A 21,979-nucleotide genomic window follows, 5' to 3' on the forward strand; every position below is an offset into this window, starting at 1 on the left:
TTTTTCATATCTACCCTAAATCTCCCTTCCTGCAAATTAAGCCCACTGCTACTACTTCTACCTTCATGAGACATGGAGAACAATTGATTATTTTCCTTTTTATAATCAACCCATGACATATTTGAAGACTGTTATCACGGCACCCCCTTCAGTCTTCTTTTCTCAAAACTAAACATGCCCAGTTTTTTAGCCTTTCCACAGACATAAGGTTTTCTAAAACTTTTTTCATTTTTGCTGCTCTCCTCTGGACTCTCTCAATCTTTCCTAAAGTGTGGCACCCAGAATTAGACACAGTACTCCATCTGAGGCCTCACCAGTGCAGAACGGAGCAGGATGATTACCTCCTGCATTTTACATACAACACTGCTGTTAATACACTCCAGAATGATATTAATGATCATTACATATTTCTGAAAATCTTGTGACCATACAATGTACAAAGTGCAGCAAATAAACTGAAACCTGTAATACAAATGTGCTTTGACAAGGAAATGAACTGATTGATTTTTCCCTGAAATATGATATAATGATCAACTTCCTTGGTAGATTACTTGTTTTAAAATAACAGACTTTTTAAAAAATATATACAGACTATATTAAAATATATACTATGTCCTGTTTTGTAAATGTACAATGAAATTGAGCAATTTGCCTTTATTTTTTGTAAGGCTGAAACTTTATTTACCAAGTAGGGGTCACAGGAGGAGACCGAGAAGGCAGGCTTTTGGTCTCTAGATGTTCAACCGATAAAGATCTCCTCATAGTTGGGTTCCATACCATCCCACCTATGACTTTTCTGCAGTAGTGGCTGTTTACAGACCTGAAAGGAAATAAAAATACCCTTTATATAACTGTTTTACATAGAATACGAAAATCAGTTACATTTATGCAAATTAATTTCACAAGTACCGATTAAGCCTTTTGTAGTTTCTACAATTGAAAGGAAATGCTTCAAAACTCCCAAAAGAAAAACAATAATTTTCATTTCAGCAAGGTATCCTGGGTTCATTAATTCATATCCAAATTGTTTTCTTTTTTATTACATTAGATTGCTAGAAATGTATTTCTTCCTTTGTTTTAGAAATCTGAATTCCAATCTAGTTAATAGATGCAATTATTGACAAATAATTTTAATCTTGTCATTATTTTATTTCATCATTGCCTATACTCTCTCAAAAACTTTAGATTTTTTCTTCATTTAGGATCTGGTTCTGCAGCACTTATTTACATGTAATTCTCATTTAAGTGATTGGAAACTGTATGTATAAAGACTGGCAGAATAGGGCAATGCATATATACATAATTAAGAGCCTCATTCTTAAATATGTTTGTTCAAATGTTATTCTATGGAACTTATACACACCAATTAGTGTAACTATTAGAAGGAGTAAGTTTTCATATGCTTATTAAAGCAATAATGGCACCATCAACTTTAACACCTTATAATTTGGTGGGGGCGGGGGAAGTGAGCATTATGGTGAATTATAGGACAGTCTTGTTTATGTGCTTTTTATTTAATGTTATGTTAGCTAATAGTTAGCCACATATCTAATTTTTTATTTTTATCCTAGTTCCAGAAAGAAATGCCATGCCCTACTGAGGTTGCTTATTAAGTCAACAGCAGCAAGCAGAGAGAGTAGCAGGAGACAGGTTGCTAATTTTTTAAATTTCTTTGGTAACAACTGCTAAGATTCTCTGCACTTAAGAGTGAGTCATGGAGAAAGTCCTACACTTCTCATGAAAACTGTAGGTGGAGTGGGGGAGGTAACAGTGATGTGAGGTCTGGGATCTGGAGCTGTTCCAAAAATAAGTAGTGCTCAAATGAAGGATCAGAAACTATAAGGTCCATTTTCTCATAAATGGTCATAGCAGATAAATGTTCTATCATTAGAAAGCAGTGATTCCCAGCATTCCAACAACACACAGAATGGATTAATAGATTTTGTGATTTATGAGCTCTTCTACCTTAAAACTCTAACAGGTCACTCAGAATAGCACTGCTTTTACAGCAGTTGTCCAGATCACACTAGATCTAAATCCCCGCAGTAAGATCCTTAGATTTCTGCGGTATGTTTCCTGAACTCTATACATTATTTAGGTGTTATCCTTCCTTTTTTATTTTCTGACTGTTTTACCATTTCTTTCCTGTAAAATTCAGGAGGTCATATTGCAAAAAATTATCATTTTATTTTTCCTCTTTGGGGACAATTTGTGATACATAACAAAAGGACAGAGGGAAATAATTTTAAGTTTGGAAGCAGCTCTCTTTTCCTGCTGTGATAGTTTATATCAGCTGAGAATCTACCCTCTGGCTCTGTGCTGGACAGAACTTGCATGGCATGGGTTAAGATTCATACCTTTGCAAAGCTACGAAGCCTGGAGCATATGGTTTTCTAGCACACAATACTATCTATGTATGCAGTGGATTGTTGGATACAAACAATTCTCCCTCATTCTAATAAAACAATTATGTTTAGTTTTCCAGGAGTTTTGCTCTCCAGGACACATGGTAGTTAAATAGTTTAAGTTTATCTATTGGGTGTTTTTAGTTCTCATCAAAGGATGTGTCATCTATGGTTTTAAACTTCATTTCAAAGTTGACTTGAAAAGCACAAATGGAAGTGGAATTGAATGTATCCTATTCTCATATTTATAGATTCCAAGGCCAGAAGGGACCATTGTGAGCATCTCAGCTGACCTCCTGTATAACACAGGCTATAGAACTTCCCCAAAGTAATTCCTAGAGCAGATCTTTTAGAAAAAACATCCAATCTGAATCTCAAAAAAGACCTCTATCAAGTTGTTAAGATATTCCATTATCCTGTTTGACTTGAAGACCTGTATGAGAATGGGGGATATTGAGGGTGTTTGTTTGGGGGTTTTTTTGCTTTAGAACCATGCTCATTTGCTAGGATGGGGCTAATCTCCTTTAGAACCCATGGTTATTATCCATTTTTTAAAGTTTATGTGCTCACCTTGTTACTGAAACTGAAGCCATGTGTACTGTAATTGTTCTGGCTCAACTCCCAGAATGATAAGAGTTCCAGTAGCTAGTCTATTATCTTAGACAAAGGCCATGTGATTGGCAACAGTTCATTCTTTGGGCAGAAAATAACAAATCTTACATTTAACTGGAATAAGATAATTTAATAAAGTCCTTTAAAGCTGACAAAATAATTTTAATTACTTAGACAAATGGCAGAAATCTCTAGGGTTTTTTTTCATATTCAATGTATTGATGGAAACTGGAGCCTCGGAGTGTTTACCGCTCTTGAAAAGGAGAAGGCAGCTTGCTTAAATATATACTAAGGCTTTTAATGAATGTGCTTTGTTGAAGTATAGAACCCATTACGTCAAGACGGCACAAGATTACCAACAGCATCCAGGAGAAATGGAAAATATTTTAAACTTACACATGCAGTGTCAGGAAAAAGATGGAGGGAGGGTTGACTGTCAAAATCCTCCAACTTTTAAGAAAGGCACCTCAAACTTCCTAATGAAAAGCGTTTGGTACAGTATCTAACAGGGCTGTCAAGCGATTAAAAAAATTAATCATGATTAATCACACTGTTACACAATAATAGAATACCATTTATTTAAATATTTTTGGATGTTTTCTACATTTTCAAATATACTGATTTCAATTACAACACAGAATACAAAGTGTACAATGCTCACTTTATATTTATTTTTTATTACAAATATTTGTGCTGTAAAAATAAAAGAAATAGTATTTTTCAATTCACAGAATCATAGAAGACTAGGGTTGGAAGAGACCTCAGGAAGTCATCTAGTCCAACCCCCTGCTCAAAGCAGGACCAACCCCAATTAAATCACCCCAGCCAGGGCTTTGTCAAGCCGGAGTTTAAAACCTCTAAGGACGGAGATTCCGTAACCCATTCCAGTGCTTCACCACACTCCTAGTGAAATAGTTCTTCCTAATATCCAACCTACCCCTCTCCCAATGCAACTTGAGACCATTGCTCCTTTCACCTCATACAAGTACTGTAATGTAATCTCTTTATCATTAAAGTTGAACTTACTAATGTAGAATTATGTACAAAAAAAATTACTGCATTCAAAAATAAAACAATGTAAAACTTTAGAACAGGGGTCGGCAACCTTTCCAAAGTGGTGTGCCGAGTCTTCATTTATTCACTCTAAGTTAAGGTTTCCCGAGCCAGAAATACCTTTTAGCCTTTTTTGAAGGTCTCTTTTTATAAGTCTATAATATATAACTAAACTATTGTTGTATGGAAAGTAAATAAGGTTTTTAAAATGTTTAAGAAGCTTCATTTAAAATTAAATTAAAATGCAGAGCCCCCTGAACCGGTGGCCAGGACCCGAGCAGTGTGAGTGCCACTGAAAATCAGCTCGCGTGCCACCTTTGGCACGCGTGCCATAGGTTGCCTACCCCTGCTTTAGAACCTACATCTCCAATCAGTCCTACTTCTTGTTCAGCCAGTCACTCAGACAAATAAGTTTGTTTCCATTTGCACAAGATAATGCTGCCCACTTCTTGTTCACAATGTCACCTGAAAGTGAGAACAAACATTTGCATGGCACTGTTGTAGCCAGCATTACAAGATATTTACGTGCCAGATGTGTTGAAGATTCATATGCCCCTTCATCTTCAACCACAACTCCAGAGGACATGCATGCATCCATGCTGATGACAGGTTCTGCTTGATAACAATCCAAAGCAGTGAGGATCAATGCATGTTCACTTTCATCATTTGAGTTAGAAGCCAGTAACAGAAGTTGATTTTCTTTTTTGAGGGTTAGGGTTCTGTAGTTTCCGCATCAGAGTGTTGCTCTTTTAAGACTTCTGAAAGTATGCTCCACACCTCATCCCTCTCAGATTTGGAAGGCACTTCAGATTTTTAAACCTCGGGTCGAGTGCTGTAGCTATCTTTAGAAACCTCACATTAGTACCTTCTTTCCATTTTATCTAATTATTTGTCTGAGTGACTGGCTGAACACGAAGTAGGACTGATTGGACTTGTAGGCTCTAAAGTTTTACATTGTTTTGTTTTTGAGTGCAGTTAATATAACAAAAAAAATCTACATTTGTAAGTTGCACTTTCATGATAAAGAGACTGCATTATGGTACTTGTATGAGGTGAACTGAAAAATACTATTTCTTTTGTTTATCATTTTTACAGTGCAAATATCTGTAATAAAAATAATATAAAGTGAGCACTGTACAATTTGTATTCTGTGTTGTAATTTAAATCAATATATTTGAAAATGTAGAAAAACAGCCAAAAATAGTTAATAAATTTCAATTTGTATTCTACTGTTTAACAGTGTGTTTAAAACGGCGAGTAATCACAATTAATTTTTTAATCACGATTCATTTTTTTAATCACGTGAGTTAACTGTGATGAATTGACAGCCCTAGTATCTAATAATTGACAAATATCTCAGATTTAAAACACTTTATAACCAATGCTGAGAAAATGTTTTCTAGATTTTTCAATTTTTCCTCCTAAATTGACTTTGATCATGAGTTCTCCAAAAGAGACTAAAGGTTCTCTGAGTACCCTCAATACTTGGATTTTCCTCTCAGTTTACTTGCCTTTACACCTCTCTAGCAATTGCAGGAGAAGATGGGTATATCCATTTTTTTTTTAAAGAAGGTCTTTTATCCTAAAATAAAAAATTCTTCAGACAAGTTTTTTGCAATTATATGGAATAACTACAGCAACTAGATCATATGCTTCTTTTCTCATAGCAGGTATAACTGTGAAAACTAGGAAGATTTGAAAGATTTGGTTTTATTTTTTTATTTTTGTTTTAAACTGTTTTTTAAACTGTCTACAAAAATCCCTCCTTAAGCTTGATAAGCTAAAAATGGGCAATAGCAATTACTTTGAAATAAATTTATATTTTTGTTTGAGGATCTTCTACGAATACAATTCCAGACAGCCTAATTTGTGATGTTTTTATTCTACTGGCTATCAAATTACATAGTTTTCCACGGGGGGGCGGGGGGGAGCTGCCCTCCCTGTAAGTACTAAATAAACTGCACAGATTTACATGATATAACTATCAGTATTTATAGTAGCAATTTAGAAAGGGTGAAGAGTATATTTATACCAGTGTATCATCCTTTTATGCTTTTCATTACAAGACTCCTATTGCGTAAGGAAGAAGGATTTGTCCCTTCATCAAATAAATTCTTGAGAAGCTCAATCTGTAGCCTTAATATTTCTGTTCTAGAAGTGCCATGGAGGCATTATTAATCCCATTAGAAAGACAGACAAACAGTACATTTTCAGATACTGATGCTTAAACTGTACCTGCAAATAAGAACCTCGGAACACAACTCTTTCATATGGTATGATTTACCATACCATATGAAAGGTGAGAAAGGGACAGGTGAGCAAAGCCCACAGATAAGTGGAGAACATGAAGACCTGGGAGATGGGTCGGAAATAGGAGGGAGCGTGGGCTATAATGGCAAAGAGAAAGGAGGGTCAGGGCAAAACTGGGAGGCAAGATCAAATCAGTATCTTAGATGCCTAGATACAAATGTGAGAAGTATGGGTAATAAGCAAGAAGAACTGGAAGTGCTAATAAATAAGTACAACTATGACATTGTTGGCATCACTGAAACTTGGTGGGATAATACACGATTGGAACGTTGGTGTGGATGTGTACAGCTTGCTCAGGAAGGATAGACGGGGGAAAAGGGAGGAGGTGTTGCCTTATATATTAAAAATGTATACACTTGGACTAAGATGGAGATGGACATAGGAGACGGAAGTGTTGAGAGTCTCTGGGTTAGGCTAAAAGGGGTAAAAAACAAGGGTGATGTCATGCTAGGAGTCTACTACAGGCCATCTAACCAAGTGGAAGAGGTGGATGAGGCTTTTTTTAAAACAACTAACAAAATCATCCAAAGCCCAAGATTTGGTGGTGATGGGGAACTTCAACTATCCAGATATATGTTGGGAAAATAACACAGCGGGGCACAGACTATCCAATAAGTTCTTGGACTGCATTGCAGACAATTTTTTATTTCAGAAGGTTGAAAAAGCTACTGGGGGGAAGCTGTTCTAGATTTGATTTTAACGAATAGGGAGGAACTTGTTGAGAATTTGAAAGTGGAAAGCAGCTTGGGTGAAAGTGATCATGAAATCATAGAGTTCACAATTCTAAGGAAGGGTAGAAGGGAGTACAGCAAAATAGAGACAATGGATTTCAGAAAGGTGGATTTTGGTAAGCTCAGAGAGCTGATAGGTAAGGTCCCATGGGAATCAAGACTGAGGGGGAAAAACAACTGAGGAGAGTTGGCACTTTTTCAAAGGGGCACTATTAAGGGCCCAAAAGCAAGCTATTCCACTGGGTAGGAAAGATAGAAAATGTGGCAAAAGACCACCTTGGTTAACCACGAGATCTTGCATGATCTAAAAAATAAAAAGGAGTCACATAAAAAATGGAAACTAGGACAAATTACAAAGGATGAATATAGGCAAACAACACAGGAATGCAGGGGCAAGATTAGAAAGGCAAAGGCACAAAATGAGCTCAAACTAACTACAGGAATAAAGGGAAACAAGAAGACTTTATCAATACATTAGAAGCAAAAGGAAGACCAAGGACAGGGTAGGCCCACTGCTCAGTGAGGAGGGAGAAACAGTAACAGGAAACTTGGAAATGGCAGAGATGCTTAATGACTTCTTTGTTTCGGTCTTCACTGAGAAGTCTGAAGGAATGCCTAACATAGTGAATGCTAATGGGAAGGGGATAGGTTTAGAAGATAAAATTAAAAAAAAAAAACCAAGTTAAAAATCACTTAGAAAAGTTAGATGCCTGCAAATCACTAGGGCCTGATGAAATGCATCCTAGAATACTCAAGGAGCTAATAGAGGAGGTATCTGAGCCTCTAGCTATTATGTTTGGAACATTATGGGAGACGGGAGAGATTCCAGAAGACTGGAAAAATAGACTTTCATTCATTTCTTCAGAAAATCAGCAGCCAGCAGGTCCTGCTGCACACTTACTACAGAAGAGTTAAAACTTCCCATCTTTCCATAGTTATACCGAATTCAGAAGAGCTTGTTTTGCAGGAGTTCCTGACCTACCAAAGTTCCAAATGCTTAAATATGTTCTGCATTGCATTGCTTTTTTTGAACAAAAAACTCTTCCAGCTATACTTATTTCCTAATAATTTGAAAACACTAATTCCTTTGGTAATAGCATCCAAGTATTAGAGTAAATCCTAATGTATTATAAAAGATTAATTCAAAATAATTTTTTGAAAATACTATCCATTTAATGTAGAGCATGATACAGATTTCAGTTTTAAACTCAAACCAATTTTGAATTATGCAGGATTCATTAGTGTATTTTTCTGTCTACTCTTTTTTCTTATGAATGTTAAAAATAACAATATTGCAAAAAAGGTTCCTTACCTCTGTTATTAACATAACCTGAGATTATTAAAAGTAAATGTAAATTTTTCATCTTTAAAACTTCTTATTTCTCTCAACTTAGAAAAGGAAAACAGACAAGTCCGCTTCGCAAAAATATTTTGTCATTAGTTTCATGTCACTTTTACTTTCTGATTCTCTTATACCTTTGTACAAGGTTGAACTAGTGGGTTTTAAACCATATTGGTGAACCAGGTTTAAATCCAAAGAACTTTTTTTCTTCTTTTTAATTTAATGTCATGAAATATTTCTATAAAATGAGGTTCCATAATAAGGATACCATGCTACAATTCTATGCCTGTTTCTACCTGGAGATCTCAAAATGCTCTGCAAACAACAAAACTTCAAGAACTGTCCTGTGAGAAATTAAGTTTCTCTTTATTTTACAGTTGGGGAAACACACACAGTGCGGTTCAGTGACTTACATGCGAAATATATGATAGTACTGGAAACAGGATTCAACTCATGAACTACTGTCCTGAGCTTTCAACTTTGTGTAGAAAGTGTGTACAAGACTTGAAAATGATTTTTTAAATTAAATAGAAAGTCATGTCTTTAGGCACTGTACTCACTTTGTTGGGTTTCTAGAACCAAAGGTCCAATAATGGGACAATATCTTTCTTTCATGAGGTAGTGACGACTTTGTCTGAAAAAACGTGTGATGCTCTACACAAGATTTCCATAGATTTTTGCATGCTCTGTAATTTAGCATGTTGAAGGCAACTATATGTTCTCTGGATTCATTCTGTAATAATAAAACACAGTACGTATCAGTATAGAATATGCAGATTGACAATATTAAGAAAAAGATTTAAAAATCAAGTAAAGCTAACAGGCAATTTACAACTAAAAGTAATTTTAAACTGGTAAGTCATCAGTAAGTGCAAAGAATCAACAGAAAAAAATAAAATTGATGGCTCCATAAACTATTTTCAAGTGGTAAAACACTCACTGATGAAAAACCAATCTGAAATGTCAAAGACATGTTGCAATCACTTTTCTGACCACACTTTACGAATTTAAATATAATTGACAAAACTGTGGAATCTGCTTAAGTTATCGGACTGCTCAGATGTCAGTTAAGGGATCAGATCTTCATACAATGATCCTTCCAAAACTAAAGAAAAAAAATCTTTTACTTGAGTTTTATATGCCTACATTGTTTAGGGAAAAACAAAAATTCAATGTGGAGTACATTCTAACAGAAGATCAGTTTAGAAACAACTCAAATCAGACTCAAAACAGTTCTTAAATTACTTGTGATAGAACTACTTAAGATATAGAGACCTCCCAAAAAGCATATTACAGAAGTTTACAGCACTGACCATGGTACTGACCACTGTAAACAAGGCTATCACCACCATATCACTGTTGGTTAATTTCAATGAAATAAATGGGTCCAGAGAGTCAGAGGTGCTAACATAACCCTGTCATTGCACAAAGCTAAACAGTTAACAAGTTTCAAGATTTTGTGTACAGAGACCTTGGTCTGCTTAGTTCCATGGCAACAATCCACCACTAAAAAAATCTTTTACATTTTTTTATTAAAGATACAAAAAAAAAAAAAAAAAAAAAGGAAAAAACAATTAAAGCCCTTAAAATATAAAGTATTAAACAAGGTTTTTGTTTTAACAATTCTCTTGTTCCCTTTCCCTTTAGGTCTAGAAAGATTTTATAAGGAAACCCCCACCCTCCATTTAATAGCCTTTTAGACTAGATGATATTAAAGATGGCAATAACTCCTTTTTGGGGAAAAGAGAAATAATTGAGATGGGCTGGAGATGCTGTTGTTGTTTAAGCTTGATGCTGCTTTTCCGAAGGCAAAATAAGACCAACACACAGAGAAAGGGATAAAAAAGAATACCAAAGAGAGAAAATGCAGTTTTCTCTGGTGCTGCCTCTTACTTGCAATCTTGCTTCCAGAGAAACACAGGCACAACACACAGTCTTATCAGCCACTTTGAAACCTAGCAATCTTATGCCAGCTTCAGGCTGTTTAACATGTTGCTTTTAGCCGCCTCTCTGATCACAGGTTCTCAGCAGTTCTGCAAAAGATGCAGTCTTGGCTGGCTAAGCCAGACTCTTATTAAATGCAAGGCGAGAGAGAGAGAGAGAGAGAAGAGGCGGGGGAAGGAAAAGGACACACAACGGTGAGAGTGACAGCAGGAACTCAAATCTCACATTCCAGGTGCTGTTAGGACTCAGCCAAGGCTAGTAGAGCATGTCTTCAGTTCCCTCTCTTTGACTCAGTCTGGTCACAATGCCTTTTGCAATCAGGACAATAAAGGACCAACAGTTTCATGGTGGATCCCTTGGTCCCAGCAGATGGTCGGGGTCGAATTCATGATAGTAAAGCTCACTCTTCCAGTTCACCCATCCCACTTAGTGTCATAATTTCCCCCAAAGTCTCTTTTAAGGACCCCCTAAAGGGGTGATGGCTGGAAAAGCTCATAGGGCACCATTATTTTGTCCACAAATTAGGCCTAATTTCCCACACACCAGTTTTGGTCCATTAATTTCCAATTCTATCTTTTGTTTACAGTCACAATCTTTACACAATCCTTGGGCGGTATCAGTAGACACTTTTATTTGGACTAATCTAATCTTTTTATTTCCCTTTTGTACCTTCTTCTATCAGCATTTTTTGTTATAAATTATTCTGACATTTTATTGGCACCTTTCATCCACTTCTGAACAATTGAGTTCATAACTGGGTAGACCCTAATTATTAAAACATCACCTACCAGCTAAAACACATATAGAGAGCCAAGATTTCACAACTACTACTTGTTAAATACCACATACTTTAATCATTCTGATTACATCTGATCACTTTACTCATAACAAACCATACTTATGCAAACCTATTAGGACATCTCCATGAGAAAGGTGAGCAGGATTTGGCACTTTGTATGTGGACATTTTAAATGGTAATCTGTTTCACAGTCAGTCTAACATGCATCTTTCCTCAGATATATTTTAAAACATTTAATATGGATCTGTTTATACAAGAAAAGAATAATGTACTTGTTTTTAAACGTTGGTCAATCATACTGGAACTAAAACAGTATTTGATGATCATGGATATTTCTATTAGAGTGCTTACACTTTTAAACATAAGTGTTGTGAAGGTCTGGAGGGAATTTTTTGCTATATATAAAAAGTATATAGTAAAAAAAGATTTAATAGCAACGGGCATTTCTTAGCACCCTGCTGATAGCTCACCTGCAATATTGGTTAAAAATGATTAAATTGACATACTTGTTCAAAAGAAGACCAATGCAGGAAAAAAAGAAAAATAGAGATATCCTATCTCCTAGAACTGGAAGGGACCTTGAAAGGTCATTGAGTCCAGTCTCCTGCCTTCACTAGCAGGACCAACTACTGATTTTGCCCCAGATCCCTAAGTGGCCCCCTCAAGGATTGAACTCACAATCTTGGGTTTAGCAGGCCAATGCTCAAACCACTGAGCTATCTCTCCCCCCTTCCCATTGTTGCAGACAATTTTGTCCAGCTGTAATACTAATTTTTAGCCATAAGAATTTGTTAACTTGAACATTTCAGTTTAACTTTATGCTAAAATTGCATGGTTTAAAGGCAAGGGATGAAATTTACCTAGTATTTCCTACTTTAATTTTTGCTGGACAAGAGAAAACATTTGTAGTCCCCAGTTGCAGTCACTGATCACTTTGAAAAGCTCCCTTTGTGTGCTGAAAAAATTCAGATGCTTGCTCTTATCTCATTTTGGAAGGCTTGAGGATGATCCAGTCAACTTTTTAATGAATGAAAAAAATGTTTAATGGAAAAAAAGACTTTTTGCTCACAGGGCCGGCTCCAGAGTTTTGGCCGCCCCAAGCAGCAAAAAAAAGCCGCGATCGCGATCTGCAGCGACAATTCGGCGGGAGGTCCTTCGCTCCGAGCGGGAGTGAGGGACCGTCTGCCGGACGTGCCGGCCCTGTCCGGAGCGGCCACCCCAAGCACTTGCTTGCCAGGCTGGTGCCTCGAGCCGGCCCTGTTTGCTCACCAACAGCATAATCCTTCAAAGGGATCCACAGTCACTGACCATTAAACCTATGCAGAATCTTACTAAGTCAAAGGAACTAAAGTGGATGCAGGGGTCTATGTTTATGATCCCTTTGCAAGATCAGACTCTAGCACCCTTGGATTTCAATAGTTCACAATTTGTGAGGACCATAGTGTCAATTAGAAAGGTTTGTGGACTGAGTGCTGGGGCAATGAAAGTAACTGCGGGCTCCCAGGAGTTAATGGGGAGTACCCTGTAATTCCAAAACCTACACACACCCAGCAGTCAGTAATCTGATTAATCAAGTGATGTCTCTAACAATTAGAGAAGATTTGCAGATGTGTTGTTTACAAAATAGCAAATTAGTGAAATTTTAATGAATATAAAAATATAGCTACATTGGCTAGTGTTCAGTAAGCAACAAACAAGTTTGATAAAAACTTTTCACTTTTTTGAAACATTTAAAATGTTTACCAGTAAGCAAGCATGGTTTCTACTCCCAGCCCTACATCTTACACTTTCCACTAAACCCAAATGTCATAGTTGGGCTTTAGTAGCATCAGTTACTATCAGGGGTGGCAGGTTTGTAGAAATTTTGGTGGTGCCCAGAACCCGCCCCCCCCCCCCAAACTCCACGCCCCAAACTCCACCCCCACCTGCCTAAGGCTCTGGGAGGGAGAGGTGAACTGGGGTGCAGGCCATGGGCTGGGATAGGGATTGGGGTGCAGGGTGAGAGGTTGGGCTCTGGGAAGGAGTTTGGGTGGGGGAGGGGGTCTGGGGTGCAGGCTCTGGGATGGAATTTGGGTGCTGGGTGCAGGCTCTGGGCTTGGGCAAGGGTGGGGGTGCAGGCGGGGGTGAGGGGTGCAGGCGCTGGGACTGAGTTTGGGTGCAGGCTGGGGGTGGGGGTGCAGGCTCTTGGAGGGAGCTTGGGGATGGGAGGTGGTGCAGAGGGAGGAGGAGCAGGCTCTGGGAGGGACTTTGGGGGCCGAAGGGGGAGTGCAGGCTCGGGGGGGTTGCAGCGCTTACCTGGAGCTCCTAGGCAGGGCAGGCCGTGAGTCTCCATGTGCTGCTATCCCCAGGCACTGCCCCCACAGCTTCTCATTGGCTGCAGGGGCACTTGGGGCGGGACACAGACCCACCCTGCCCAGGGGCTGCAGGGAGGGGCCAGCAGCCATGTGGAGCAAGCAGGGAGGAAGCCACTCAGCTCCGCTGCACTACCTGTGGCTGTTTTAAATGGGGGGAGGGGGCGGAAGGCGGGCCCAAGGGAGAGACCTGGCCCCAAACATTCCTGGTGCCCAGGTACCCCGGGCCCATAGGACTCGCCGCCCATGGTCAGTATATGATTAATCAATTCCTTCCCCGTCCTCTGATCAGTTCTTCAATAGAATCAGCAGTGTTAGATATTCCCTGCTGAACAGCTGATCAGCAAGGAGTGAGGAGGAAAGAACTGATGAGTAGCTGTTTCTCCAGAACAGTTGGAATGGGAAGACACACACAAAGAGTAAGAAGAGAAAAAGTATTGTAAAGGAAAAAGAAGAAGGACTCAGAATTAAGATGAGTCATGAATCCACAGGCTTGAAGTGCATAAAAATGTCTCAAATGAGCACCTGTTCATGGCCTTTGAGCACCTTCTCCAGATTTTCAAGAAATACCATCCATCTAAATACTGCAATGGCATACAAAAGCCTGAGATGATGTAGCAACATCATGATCCATAAAGAAACCTTACTCATTAAGCCTTAGGTGGTTTGTGGAATCTACTCCTTGCTGTGCTTTCCCCATCCATCTTGGTCTTTCCTCCTCTTCCCAATCTCCTGTCTTTCCTCTCAGTCTTATTTAACCCTTTGCTTCTGAACTCTGAAGTGAAGGGTTGATAAATCCGAAGACTAAAATAAAAAACTCAGCCACCTCCCCTCAAAGCCCACCTGAGCTGCCTGAAATTCTGGAGAAGGCCAATGGCAGCCTAATTGTCCCATCTGCATTGGAAAAACAGGGTTTTCACAGTAAGCATACCCTCTCATTAAGAGACAGATTAGCAGGAGAGCAATCCATATCACTGGGATGCAGAATTGGCTACTTTATATCCCTCTTCACTTGTGACCTACATATATATTTGACAACGATGGATACATCTGGAGAGGAGACTTAACAGTGCACCTGGTTTGCTTTGTCATATAAACAAAGGAAGACAAAGGTTACACAGCTGGTCCTATTTTCCTTAAGGTCTTGTGGTTCTTTAAGTGTGATGCCATTTGCATTACTATGATCATTGTGTATTGTTATGAAACACAAGGAAATGATGACTTAAGAGATGTGGATAATTATAAATCATAGCTTTCAGACTGTCATTTTTCAACAAGATAAACAGCTCCTCGACAGAATGAACTTTGAGAACACTGCCCTTTTCAAAGTTGATGTAGCTCTCATGAATGTGTAAACTAACTTTTTTGACAGTAGTAAAGAACTCTTTATGTAGCGAACAAATATGTTTAAAGTTATATCTACTTCTAGAGCTGATTAAATACTAAAAAATGCATTTGTTCAAGTGCCAACTGGTTGCTCAGTTTGACCACATTCATTTATTTTATTATTCGCTGTTTGTAAACATTAATACAAGGGGGATTTTGTTCACATGACTGTTTTGGGAATTGCTGCTATTCATATGTATGCTAGTATTCATATGCAAACAAGAATATTCATAAGTTAACAGAGAATCCGTTGTTTGTTATTTGGAATTTCAGTCATCCAATCAGGGAACAGAAATAATACTTTGTGACTTCAGTGACCTATCACTCATCACAAATTATTCAGAGTAAATAAGTGAACAGTTGGCAACCAACCACAAGTTGAAATTTATTTGCATAAACCATTGATAAATATTTGCAAATAATTAATATATTAGTAGTAAATGTAGAATTAATTAGTAGAAATAGTTTGTAAATTATTGGACATCCATCTTTGGTAGGCTTTGACTCTGCCCTCTCCTTCTCCCAAAAAATAAAGCAGCTACATTTGGGAGCCCTGTGCACCCCCTGAAGTGAACCACAAATGAACCACATTTGTGTCCCCCACTTGGTATGCAAAGGCCCACCATATCCACATTTCTTTATTAGAGGCCTTACAAGCACAGAATGCCTCCCCATAGCCTCTGACACTCTGTACAAGATCTCCACCACCACCACCGTCCAATTTAAAAATAAGGAGAACACCACCTCCCCGGGCATGAGAAAGTTTCCTTCTTTGTACTACCTGCTGTTCTGCCATTCTGCAGCAACCTACCTGGGGTCACTCAGCCACACATGAGTGCATTATTCAACCTTATCTTTTTTTTTTTTTAATATATATAAACACTGCAGTCATCCTCCTTTCTAAACAGCCCAAGGTCAGACAGAAAGCTACATTAAATTACCAGTTTTTTCCCCTATTTGTTTCCCCAAAGAGAAGGGTGTCTGAGAGCCCCTGAAGTTTTTTCACTTAATAATGAGCCTGAGACAACTTTTCCAGGATAACAGCTGTCATTTAAGTTTATATTTGACCAGGATTAAGATTACAGAAATTACAAGATGATGTCTATATCTGTCTCCTTTAATATTTTGGGAGCAGGTGGAGGACACTCCCAAATTTAACTATAATCATAACGACATGGGAAAATTTACAGCCTTAGTTAAAATAATGCTTGTTTATTTTTCACTAATACAGAATCCACACATGCAAATATCTTCAAAAGTATTCAGACTACACATTACTAAGTACGGGTATCTATATTTTATCATGCAAAAAGAACAGGAGTACTTGTGGCACCTTAGAGACTAACAAATTTATTAGAGCATAAGCATCTGAAGAAGTGGGCTGTAGTCCACGAAAGCTTATGTTCTAATAAATTTGTTAGTCTCTAATGTGCCACAAATACTCCTGTTCTTTTTGCAGATACAGACTAACACGGCTGCTACTCTGAAACTTGTCATATTTTATCATGTTATAGTCTAACTAATTAGCTTCCCACCTGCCCTCCACCTCCCCTCAAAAAAAAAAAAGATTGACTAGTTTCTCCATTGACTTAGGGGAAACAGATCAAAATATACTAATTAGAATCTATTATCAACTGCACTATTGTTTTTTTGCCACAATATGAGCTCATACTACCACCGGTTTACAAGAAAAATACCTTATTAAGAAATCTTGTAGTGAGCAGTGTATTCTGACTCCAATTATTTTAACTATCTCCATGTATACCATCGAATTTTGCCAATTTAGACGCTATTGTATAATTACTGAACTACGGAAGGCCCTCATTATCCGCTTTATCCCCAGATCTTTCAGTTGCCGTTTTCCCCCCATAATGCATCCCCTACCACTTTTAATCTTTGAGTCCCATGGAGAAAAGAAGGTATCTGGGAGAATGGAAGGTAGCAGTGCCCAACATTGTGTGTCCTGCAGTGCTGTCTCCTCTCTCCATGCCCCCCTCTAGAGACACTCAGCTATAGAGTGGCTCATCTGCACGTAGGGTACACTCCCAGCTTGGCAGACATATATGCTGGGGCTAGCATGCTAAAAATAGCAGCGTGGCTCTGGCAAGACAGACAAGTGGTGGATAGGACTAGCCGCCTGAGTATGTACCCAGGCAGTCAGAAGAGACTGTATTTAGAGGACTAGCCCAAGCCACCACTTGTGCCACCACAGCCACACTGCTATTTTTAGCACACTAGCTTGAGCACAGCTTGTGTGTGTATATGTCTACCCAAGCTGGAAATTACCCCTCTGAGCTGTTGGGTAGACTAACCATTAGAGCAGATTCTACAGGCAGCTGGCCAGCAGGTGGAGTATCTGAGAAAAGGGCAGCAAGACTCTGGTAATCTGATGGAAAGTTTAAGGCAGCTGAATGTGGGTGAATGGAAGAAGATCCGCTCTGCAGTCCCCCCGATCCCCACACCTCCAAAAACACTGAAACGAAGAAGGTACTTTTGGGTATTGTTAGGATATAGATATTCAAGCCTGTCTGTAAAGGCCTATACTTTAAGAATTTAGGTACATGTTTATTATTTAGCTAGTTATAGAGGTATAAAAGAAAATCTGTGTAAGGGCCTTCTCTCACTGTAACAGTCTGAGGCTCTGTTTAGTCATACTGAAATAAGGCAATCTGGGACTGTTAGGAAGATGATCTGATCTATCACCTCCAGAGAAAGCCTAGAAGATGTAAAAGGAAATTTAGTTTGATAGTTTTCTGTCTGGTAAGAACTCACTTATCAATAGACACAGCTGGGAAACCCTTATGTCTTTATAGATGTAGTTGTGAAATCCTCACTTCTGTTTTATTTTGTATGTTTATTTGCATGGTCTCTGTCTGGTTCTGTGATTGTTTCGGTCTGCTGTATAATTAATTTTGCTGGGTGTAAACTAATGAAGGTGGTTGGATATAATTGGTTAGCTAAGCATGTTACAGTATGTTAGGATTGGTTAGGTAAATTTTAGTAGAATGACTGGCTGAGGTATAGCTGTGAATATTACTATAAAAATTAGGGGGAAACAGGAAGTAAGTTGGGATTCAAAAATAAGGAAAAAGGAACTTGGATTTAAGCTTGCTGGATGTTCTCCCCAATAATCATCGAATTGTTTGCACCTTCGGACTTCGGGTATTGTTGCTCTCTGTTCATGTGAGAAGGACCAGGGAAGTGAGAGAGTGAAGGAATAAGCCCCCTAACAGATATGGGGGGGGGGGCGGAAACAATTAAACTTGAGGGGGTGGGGATAACAATGGGGACAAAGAGGACTCTGGAGAAAAGGTGACAGCAGGTGGCAGCCAGAGGGAGTGGAGGAAGAAAAGGGGAAACTCAATGGGGAGAGCCAAATAGAGCAAGGCAGTACGGACAGAGGGCATCTGTAAAGCCTGCTTCTTCTCCCACTGAAATTTAAGGCTAAAATTACTACACTGGTTCCTTTCAGAACAAGTCAAAAGAATTTACAGAATACTGATTAAAAATTTGATAAATGAAATGGGAAAACAAAAAACATTGAACTACTTACATGTTTTTGCCGTTGTTGTATAAAAAATTTTTTCCTTTTAAAAGAAATTTTTAATATGTTCATCCTAAAAAAGAAAAAAAAAAACACTAAGAAACAACCCATAAAAATAGAGCAAAGAAAATCAACGAAAAAGTGACACATGACACATATTTATAATGCCCCTCAGTCTTAAAAGATCCTGAAGTACATTATAGCATTACACATTCATGACTAATAAAATGCAACCACCTCTTGGGTGGAGATTAGCAGCTAACTGACACACACACACCACAGTCAAAAACAGCACATGAGCAAGAGAGAGGAGCAGTAACTTTGGCCAATGGAGAGCATCTTTTAAAAATCATTATTCAATAGTTACTCTCTAAGACTTGCCTGTTGCATAAGCGGGAAGCCTCCTGTGGCAATTCTCACCTACAAAGCTGTATGATGTACTTGCAGCAAAGACCCAATGGAATCAGATTTTCCTCTTCAGTGTCTCCTCACAGTGGTACCTAATGCACTGAGTTCGTGTAACTAAATGGACCATATTGTAACAACGGAGTACCAAGAGGCAAATGTTGGACTTTGATAGCGGGATACATTAAGCCATAAACAATATAAAAAATGTCACACAGAGCAGATGACAATATAAGTCATATTACTATTGGTAATAGTTGTGTCACATTATTGATAATATCATTTTGAGTATGAAAAGGAAACCACATTTTGGAGTTGTCTTTTGGAAAAATCCTACTGTACTATTAAACACCCAAGAGAATAATTGGTGGTTATCCATTAAACATTCTAATCACATACTTATTTGCTTTTGTGGGATTAAGGGAGAAGAAGAGCGGTGGGAAGAGACAGGTCTGAGTACTACTACGATTTTCCTTACACTGATTGATCAAATCTTTAATATTGTAATATTCTTATATACTTTATGTAACATAGTTAAAAACAAACATGAGCTGTGATGTTCTAAATGCACATGGTGTCAGTGGTGACTTCCCAAATTCGTTTATTATAGGCAGAGATAATAGTGGCTATAGTTAAAGCTTGTCTAACACTTTTCATTATCAGCCTGATATTATTTGCTTAGTTGCATTATTCAGAATGAATTTTTCCATGATTGTTTTTGTCTCTTTTGTCCCAGGATTTTTTATTAGGTTTCAAAGTCATTTAATCATTTCCAAGAAAAAGGCTATTGAAAAATAGGTAGTTTTGCCAATGTTAAATTTTTCAACTTTTGTTTTTGTTTTGTTTGTTTTTTTGTTAAAGCTCTCTAGTTCCTGCATGCTTGGGGGAAGAAATTTGACAAAGGGATATTTGGAGATAGAGAGATGCCTTACCCCTAAGAAAATCCAGATCTGGCCAATTTATAAATCTGAAAACTGCCATTTGCAATTGCACAGTAATACTTGTTAGAAGGCGGCTGCTAAAATCTCAGAAAATAGTACCTTAACTAAGTATGCTGCAGACCTTGGAGCTTCGCACATGACAATCATACTGAGGATTTCTCCCAATCCTCACCGACTCTCCTACATAGTTGTCATAGAGCTGGAGCTCTAGATAGAGGGTATAGAGGGGACCCATCAACCACTCCCTGTTTTGACTTAGGGGAAGGTGAATTGGGTTGGGAGCTAACTTGAAGTCCTAGTCCACCACTTTCTACTAATTGGTGTTAATACTGTGCGCTTTACAACTCTTATTATTGAGCAATGCCTCACACTCCTGCCTTAGAAAACAGGAGACTAACATTCAACCATTTTATAAATAAGGTAACAGACTGCACAGTCATTGTGGCAGACCTGGAAAAAGAATCTGTCTGTAATATGGCAAATCCCATCCATTTTGCGATACTGCCTTTCAGAATGAATGTACCAAAACTGTGTTCTTGGCTGTATCATCAGAAACAGAGCCAGGAACAGATTCTCAACATTCCTCTGCTGTCTAGCAAGTACTTGTGTAAGCTACTGGAAGGTTTATGCCATGTCCCTCTTTACTGGCTAGTCTACAGAAAAAGTGAGAGCATAACACTGATACTATTTACCATTGGTTTAAGTGGTAGAAGTCTGTACTGTGTATTTAAAGGACATGGGTACCAATCCTGCTGATGACCTACAAGAGGTCAAGATGGTTCCACATGATGGAATTCGTTTTTTCAGTTTTCTTCTGTTTTTTTCAACTAACTGGTAAAAGTACTGTCTCCAGAGTATTTTTCTAATGTTTTATTTTATATAATACCTAGTTCTGAGCACTGAATCCACGTGCTACACACACTGTTCTACCACTGTTGCTGCATTCCTACAATGCTTGTTGACTACCTCTCATTACTCCCTCCTCTCCCCAGAACCATTTCTCACTTTCAGGACTGTCTGTTCTTCAATGCCAGTGCTGCTTCTTTAGAGTACCACTCCAGCAGTTTAATTCAGTGGCACCGAATACTTGTTAGAAGAACCCAGATTTATTTAACCTTATAACCAACAGCTGTGACATCACACAATTTTTTTAAGTGAATGCTAGTGAGTAATAGTAATCCATGAGACTTCTTTTTTTGTTTTTCTAGTGGATTATGCGGTCATTAGAAGACTTACATTTCATGAATGCTCAAGCATGTTATATCCAGAATATAACCAATATATCATGCAGTTATTCACATTCTTATAGGTAACTCACCCACTCTTATCACTCATTTTACAATCTTTACAGTGGCTCCCTGTAAAATTCACAAATTCACGAGGTTTTACTGCTTACACTTAAAGTACACAGTAGTTTTGTCTCACTACAGATGACAAATCTTTTGGCTCGGGTTTTTCCTTTCATTTACTGAGATCAGAAAAAAGAAAATGATGTAGCTGGCAATAGAACCTCAAGTGTCTGTGCCAGAAGCTGGGACTTGACAACAAGGGATGGATCACTTGATAATTGACTTGGTCCGTTCATTCCCTCTGAGGCATCTGGCACTGTCGGAAGACAGCATACTAGGCTAGATGGGGCATTGGTCTGACCCAATATGTTCATTCTTATGTCTTTAGAACTTCAGACTGAAAAGCAACTGAAAACAGAGTTCAACAAACTGATCAGTCTGTCCTGATACTTAAAGTTAGCCTAAACAAAGCTGCTACTTTAGACTTAAGCTGAAAACGTTTCCTTAGCTGTAAATTTGTTTTCTCATCCACCAATCTGGAAGTTTCTGTATATATCAAATCCACAATGCAAGCAGGCAGCCAATTAGATTTCGGGTAATAACAAGTAACCTCAATATAGTCCTGCAAGCTCCTCAGAAAAGCTATTCCAAAGTTGCCCGGCACACAACATTGTTGTCCTATTGTTGCTGTCTATTAATATTGCAGAATATTGTTCCAGAATTTTTTGAAAGAAAGCTTTGATGGTGTTTGCTGCCACCTTGAGTTCGAAAAAGTTGTTGAACTTCTGATGAACTTACACCACAAGAAGCCCTATTGACTTACAATAGTGTTATTCAAAGTGTAAACTGAAGCAGGATTTAGTTTTT

The 21,979-nt window shown here is 38.3% G+C and overlaps 1 protein-coding gene across 6 annotated transcripts in view; it reads right to left on the bottom strand.

Annotated features, from left to right (window-relative positions):
• Window positions 1-21,979, bottom strand: part of PTPN3 (protein tyrosine phosphatase non-receptor type 3) — a 279,790-nt gene that overhangs the window by 111,325 nt on the left and 146,486 nt on the right. For all 6 annotated transcript variants that reach the window (XM_034761382.1, XM_034761381.1, XM_034761380.1 and 3 more), the window contains 3 exons: window positions 18,487-18,550; window positions 9,014-9,186; window positions 686-820 (listed from right to left, as the gene is read on the bottom strand). In XM_034761382.1, the coding sequence (XP_034617273.1) occupies window positions 686-820; window positions 9,014-9,186; window positions 18,487-18,550 (372 nt within the window). The remainder of the gene's footprint in view (window positions 1-685; window positions 821-9,013; window positions 9,187-18,486; window positions 18,551-21,979) is intronic.

The sequence above is a fragment of the Trachemys scripta genome, chromosome 2, assembly GCF_013100865.1.
Source record: "Trachemys scripta elegans isolate TJP31775 chromosome 2, CAS_Tse_1.0, whole genome shotgun sequence".
NCBI classification, from domain to species: Eukaryota; Metazoa; Chordata; order Testudines; family Emydidae; genus Trachemys; species Trachemys scripta.